At 35.8% G+C, this 6,261-nt stretch overlaps 1 protein-coding gene across 7 annotated transcripts in view; it reads right to left on the bottom strand.

Moving 5' to 3' along the window:
- Positions 1 to 1,657: 1,657 nt before the first annotated feature.
- SLC9B1 (solute carrier family 9 member B1) overlaps positions 1,658 to 6,261 on the bottom strand; it is a 76,459-nt gene continuing 71,855 nt past the window's right edge. For all 7 annotated transcript variants that reach the window (XM_070614121.1, XM_070614123.1, XM_070614120.1 and 4 more), the window contains 3 exons: positions 4,037 to 4,145; positions 3,365 to 3,501; positions 1,658 to 1,988 (listed from right to left, as the gene is read on the bottom strand). In XM_070614121.1, the coding sequence (XP_070470222.1) occupies positions 1,776 to 1,988; positions 3,365 to 3,501; positions 4,037 to 4,145 (459 nt within the window). In that variant the 3' untranslated portion in view covers positions 1,658 to 1,775. The remainder of the gene's footprint in view (positions 1,989 to 3,364; positions 3,502 to 4,036; positions 4,146 to 6,261) is intronic.

The following is a 6,261-nucleotide window of genomic DNA, read 5'->3' as shown; positions in this document are numbered from 1 at the left end:
AGAAATCAAAACACAATTATGTACACCTGAAATTTATACAATGTTATAAGCCAATGTTACCTCAATTAAAAAAAAGATTTTAAAATCTAATTCTCTTGTGAATATAAAATAATAGCTGTGAATATAAATATATTTTCATTTTGTTATTAGTAAAAATGATATGCCTTTGTGATTTAAACATTAGTCAAAATACTGGTACAGTTTAAGTTTTTAGAATTTTAGTAGTACAATTAAAATAGTGGAAAATGAGGCATAGACTCTGTGCTAAGTTGTAAAAGTGTAGAAGAAAATGTTACTAGAACAGTCGCTGTATTATCTTCTCCCAGAATTATCTGGGTGTGCTTGAACTTTTGGCAGTTTTAGTGATACATTTTGTGAAAGATCTCAGCTTAATAAGAATAGACACATAGTTTTGATTGCCTTACTTTATATTTGCTTCACTTTGCAAATTTATCTGTAAATTTCCTATTCGGTGCTGTTCTAATACCTTGCTTGTAAGAGAGAGGAGAGAAACCAAAGTAACGTTTGGTCCCTGCGTTTGGTGTTTGTCAAGGAAGTCAGAGTAATTCCTAAGAGGCCATTCACGAAGGCTATTTGAGAAGCTTTCATATGAAGTAACTTTAAAATGAAGAATCTTGAAATCCACTGAAACTGCATCTTGCTTATGATGGATTCTGTATTAGCACAGCAGACTTCATCAGCCTGAATGGAGTGGTGGCTCTGTGCTGCTAAGGAGAAGACAGTCTCACAGGGAAAATAGGCTATGAATCTTTCATTTCTGCAAGCCAACTTTAATTCCTACACTATTTTACACTATTGAAAAATCAGTTTATTTCCACTCATGATTTAATTTTATAACTGTAAAATAAAAACTACAGATAGAGTTTCATTTAAAAACTACTAAATCAGACTGTCATTTAAAAGGATCTTTCAGAAGTAAGGTAAGTATAACTTTACTAGTCTACCTTTACTAGAAGTAAGTACTTTTACTTAACATATTATTTATTCAGGTAGTTACTAAAACCAGAATTTAAAATCTATTTAGTTGACCCATTTAAAGTTGGTGTGTTTTATTCCTGTCATTCTTTTTTCTTTTCCAGGTGATCTCTGTAACTGAATTATTGAACTGATAGAGAGTTCTCTCCTCCTGTTTGGAGACTTAAACTATTTGACCTTTCTGTCATTAGGTTCATTTAATTTTTTATTACACTTAATTTGTATTATGACAGCAAATTCAGACTGGTGGATTACTTTAAACTTTCCTAGGGTATTTACAGATTTACTTCGTTCTTGAAATATAAAAATACTGGGAGGGCATTCTGTTTTTTATATATATATGTATATATATATATATATTTTTTTTTCTTGAGGAAGATCAGCCCTGAACTAACATCTGCTGCCAATCCTCCTCTTTTCTCTAAGGAAGACTGGCCCTGAGCTAACATCCATACCCATCTTCCTCTACTTTATATGTGGGACGCCTGCCACAGCACGGCTTGATGAGCACTGCCATGTCTGCACCCGGGATCTGAACCAGGGAACCCCGGGCCACTGAAGTGGAACGTGCGCACTTAACCGCTGCACCAGCAGGCCAGCCCCTGTTTTATATTTTTTTATTAAATTAACTTTAGAATAAAAAAACCATAGGGAAGCTCTGTGTAGTGAAATCACATATTTATTAAATCTTCTACGTACACTCTCCACATATTTGTACTTTATTTTTCTCTCATGTAAGATAATTCATTAAAAGAAACAGGTGATGGCAAATAAACTTTTTAGTGAAGTTTTAATTCTGTCAATTCCATTTTTATTTTGCTTGCATCACAGCGTGTAAGAAGTTTGGGCCCCAGTATGCCAATAATTAGAGCTCCATTTGGAGCTGTGATCAAGATGGCTAAAAACGCTACTGTCATCACATCCTTCGAATATGCTTCCAAATGGGGTGCGTTGATTCTTGCTGTTTCTAGAGCCAGAGGACCTAATACAGCCTGCGTTTAGGGGCGGGAAGGATGAGGCATAAAGAAAAATGTTAAAGAGTGTTAACATATAATAAAAGTAAATGGCTTTGTTAAAATCAACAAACAAAACTTAGCACTAAACTATTAGAATAGAGACAAGACAAAGTGCTGAGGAATTTTCACGAATTGTTCATCAATTCTATGTTCTTCCTAGCAAATGTACTTGGAGGAAGAGTGTAATAGTGACAGGTTAGTGTGCAGACATTTGGGGCTGATTTTGCATCTCAGCTGGTCCTGTTCAAATGTCTGCCTGGGGTACTGCTGTCACTCAGAACTGAGCGTTCTGACTGAACCGGGGTCTTGCTAACTTGCCTTTACCATGTACCACTTGGTTCTTGGCTGCAACAAGACAACACAAAATACTAAGGTTTCTCCTGGTTCTCTAGGACTTTCTTGCTCATTTTCCCCTGTTCTTCCTACTTGGGAAACAGCGTGATGCGGGAAAACTGACCAGAGGTTGGAATCTAAAAGCTGGGCCTGAGAGGTTACTTGTAGCATGGCACTGCAAGCAGCCAGCCTGGCCCATGGACCTGCTTTTCTAACCAAGGCACACAGAGAATTTTGTGGCGTGGAAACTCACAAGCTTCTGTTTAGGAATAACAACGGAGAAAAGAATGTCAGGAAATCAAGGCGTTAGGCTGCCAGGTTAAAAAGGTTAGCAATAAGTAGCAATACTTTGTAGTAGGAGAAGAATATCGTCGAATCAGAGGGCAAACCTGCACAGGCCTCCCCTTCCTTTCCTTTATTCATTCATTCAGTCGTCATTCATTTTTGGAGGCACGCAATGCTTATTTACTATGTACCTCCTGTGTGTCAGGCACTGTGTCAAGTGCTAGGGAGAAAATAATCAAACGCCCAGACACTGGGCCTGTCCCTCCCATGCAGGCTCTTGGGGAGAGTCAGTCATTAATCAAACAGCCGTCCAAATGAAATGGACAATTAAAAACAATGTGTCCATTCTTGTGTGGTGGAGTAGGTATCACGGGCACTAAAGAGATATTTTTAAAAGAATCAATGTGTCTCTACTTTAAAATCATAACATTTAGCTCTACAATATTCAGCAAAATGTAAAAATTCCAATTTTCAGATATATTCTTATTTTATATTCTGGGAAATAGAAAGAATGTTTTCATAAGTTTAGGAATTATTTGTCATTAAAAGTATATTTTTCAATTTCATAAGAATTGATTTTAAAACAGATTTCAAAAGATTACATTAAATGTAATGATAGTTATGATCAATTGAGCTAATAGCGCACATTTTTCGAGTGGAGTAACGTTTTTCATCTAGAATTTTCAAACTTCATCCACATTGACATGATTAGAATGGCTTTAACATGTCCTTACTTGGACCGTAGCTTTGGGCATCCAGGATAAAGCAATGAATATTTTCTCCTTGAAACTAAAGCCAGCAAAACACACCAATGCAAATGCAGAAGAAATGCGAATCAGTAACGCCAGACTCAAGGTGGCAACACAAAGGCCTACAACAGATAAAAACAAACACAAGTAACAAGATATTTGGCAAGAAGTCATTCTTTATGCCTAGAGATGTGATTTGTAAAAGTGTTGAAAGTATTTTAAGACTATTTCCTTTTTCTTTATTTAAGTAAAAATAATAATCACAAATCTGATTGAGGCTTCTAGGTAAAGTGCAAGAGATTATCTGATGGTAGAGGTACCATGAAAAATAAGATAGATTACATTTATTTAATTCTGACCTGATAGACTTTGAACTTTTACTATAAATGGAAGTATTCAAAAGGGGCTGATGGTATCTAATATTTCCCCTCAGAAAAGAATCCTAGTCTCCACTTCCTCCAGACACGTGGGCGGACTCAGGGCTGTCTGCAAATGGTGCACATGGGGTGAAGGAAGATGAAGCTGTTGCTACAGCCCCATGAGCTTCCCAAAGCCCTTTTAGCATTCAAGGACACATTGTAAGTAAAACACAAATTATTCGTAGTTTTCTTAAATATTTTCAAATCTTATATTTTTTGTGCCTCTAATCATTCTTACCGATAGCATTTGACTTAAGAGATGCAACAGATACTTCTGATCCAACCAAACCAAAAAGAAGGGGTTGAAAAACATTCCACACAGTTGAAATAATTTTTTGGACTTTCATCTACAGAAAAGAGTAACACACGTTTAGTCATCGTGGCACATAAAAATAACTGCATTTCAGAAATTTAAAGTTTCTCTTAACAGTTAATAAACTTAAGATATTTTATTTGTAGAAGAAATGTTAAAAGTTAATAAAAATTGAGTAGGTTAATTCTTCTACTCAAATACTTAGGTAAAATTTGATTAAAAGCAATCTACAAAGCTATAAAATAAAAATATTATTTGGTAATTTTGTCATGGAACATGTAAGTCTTTGGAGTTCCAGACATGTTCTGATGGGTCAGTAAGAGTTCTGGTTTTCGTCTGTCAGGTAACGGAATAGAGTTGGAACTGTATCACCCTGAGGAGAAGAGACTCAGCATCACGCCAACATTTCACTCAAAAGGGAGCTGGGAACACCCTCCTAACAATTATCCTGGAACTCAGCTCCCTGAAAGTGAATCCCCATGAGTCCCTAGCTACTAGGAAGAAAATTCTGGTAATCTGTTAGGCCTGCTTCCAAAGGACCCATGTTGGAAATTTCAAAATTATTTTTTCCTTAAAACCAAACCAAAAACATAGAATAGATTCTTATTTGGTTGCTGCCCTGCTTCCCTTTCTGGGACTGAGTCCCTCCCAGTGCTACTCCCCCAAGGATGTGGTGACAGCAGAGGCCCCTGCTGACGGAACTGCACCGGCTCTCCTCCAGGAGTAGGGTGCAGAGGCTTTTGTCTCGGTCTGGGCTTATCTTTTCTCTATAGAAGATACACAAAACCTTGATATCTTTTGTTTGGGGCTTAAAGCTATCTTCATAACTATTCTCCTTATGATTGAATTTTCTGATTGCCATTTATAAAAGTAAAGTTTAAAAAAGGAAAAAAAGAAAAAACAATATTACTCTTTCTTCTTTATAACACATTATCCTATTTATTACTGTTTTTCTTTTTTGCTTTTGCCGAGGAAGCTAACATCTGCTGTCAATCTTCCTCTTTTTGCTTGAGGAAGATTAGCCTTGGGCTAACATCTATGCCAACCTTCGTCTGTTTTGTATGTGGGTTGCTGCTACAGCATGGCTGACAAGTGGTGTGAGTCCACACCTGGGATCTGGGCCCGTGAACCTGGGCCGCTGACGCGGAACACAGCAAACTCAACCACTATGCCATGGGGCTGGCCCCTCCTATTTGTTACTTTTAATCTTTAAAATCTATTTATTCTTTACTGTTTGATTTTCTTTATCATATAAAAAAAGAATTCTAGTAGTTTTCATTTCATTTATCTAATTGTAATTTATTATTAACCATTTAATTTCTTTTATAATTATGATTTTATTGGAATACTAAACAAAATGCCAATATGATTTTTGAGTAGGGAACTTCCCAAGCTGATTCTAAAATCTATCTAAGAAAGAATATGGGTGGTAACAGCCAAGAAATACTTTAAAAATAAGTACAATGAGAGAGAATCTTTTATATTAGATTTTGAGATATAAAACTACAGTGATTTAAAATAGAGTGGTATTGGCATAAGAATAGATAAGTGGGACTAAATAGATTCCAGAAATGAACTTGTATGTACGTGAAAGGTTAGGTCATATTAAAAGAGGCATTTAAAAACTCACTGAAAATTAATGTCAATAAATTAGTCAATAAATAATTTGGCAAAAATTGACTATCCAATATATGTTCATATAAATATGTATCTATTACATGTATGCATATATGTCTATGAATACATATATATATATAATCACACACATGTATATCCTTACCTCACAGTAGTCAAAAAAATAAATTCCAGATGGATTAAATTACTGAATGTAAAAACAAAACGAACAAAAACTACCAAAGTATTAGGTGATAATACAGAAGATATTATAATGTTTATAATCTTATAATCTTGGGTGAAGAAATTATTCTTAAAAAAGATACAGAATCCAAAACCAAAAAGGAAAAACTGACAGGTTTGACTATAGGAAATTTTACTTCCATACAAACGACATTATAGCGGCCAGCCCTGTGGCCGGGCGATTAAGTTCATGCACTCAGCTTTGGTGGCCCGGGGTTTGCTGGTTTGGATCCTGGGCATGGACTTATGCACTGCTCATCAAGCCATGCTGCGGTGGTGTTCCACGTAGAAGA

The sequence above is a fragment of the Equus przewalskii genome, chromosome 3 (genome assembly GCF_037783145.1).
Source record: "Equus przewalskii isolate Varuska chromosome 3, EquPr2, whole genome shotgun sequence".
NCBI lineage: Eukaryota > Metazoa > Chordata > Mammalia > Perissodactyla > Equidae > Equus > Equus przewalskii.
The sequence above is the reverse complement of the archived record's forward strand: the minus strand, read 5'-3'. Positions and strand labels throughout refer to the sequence as shown.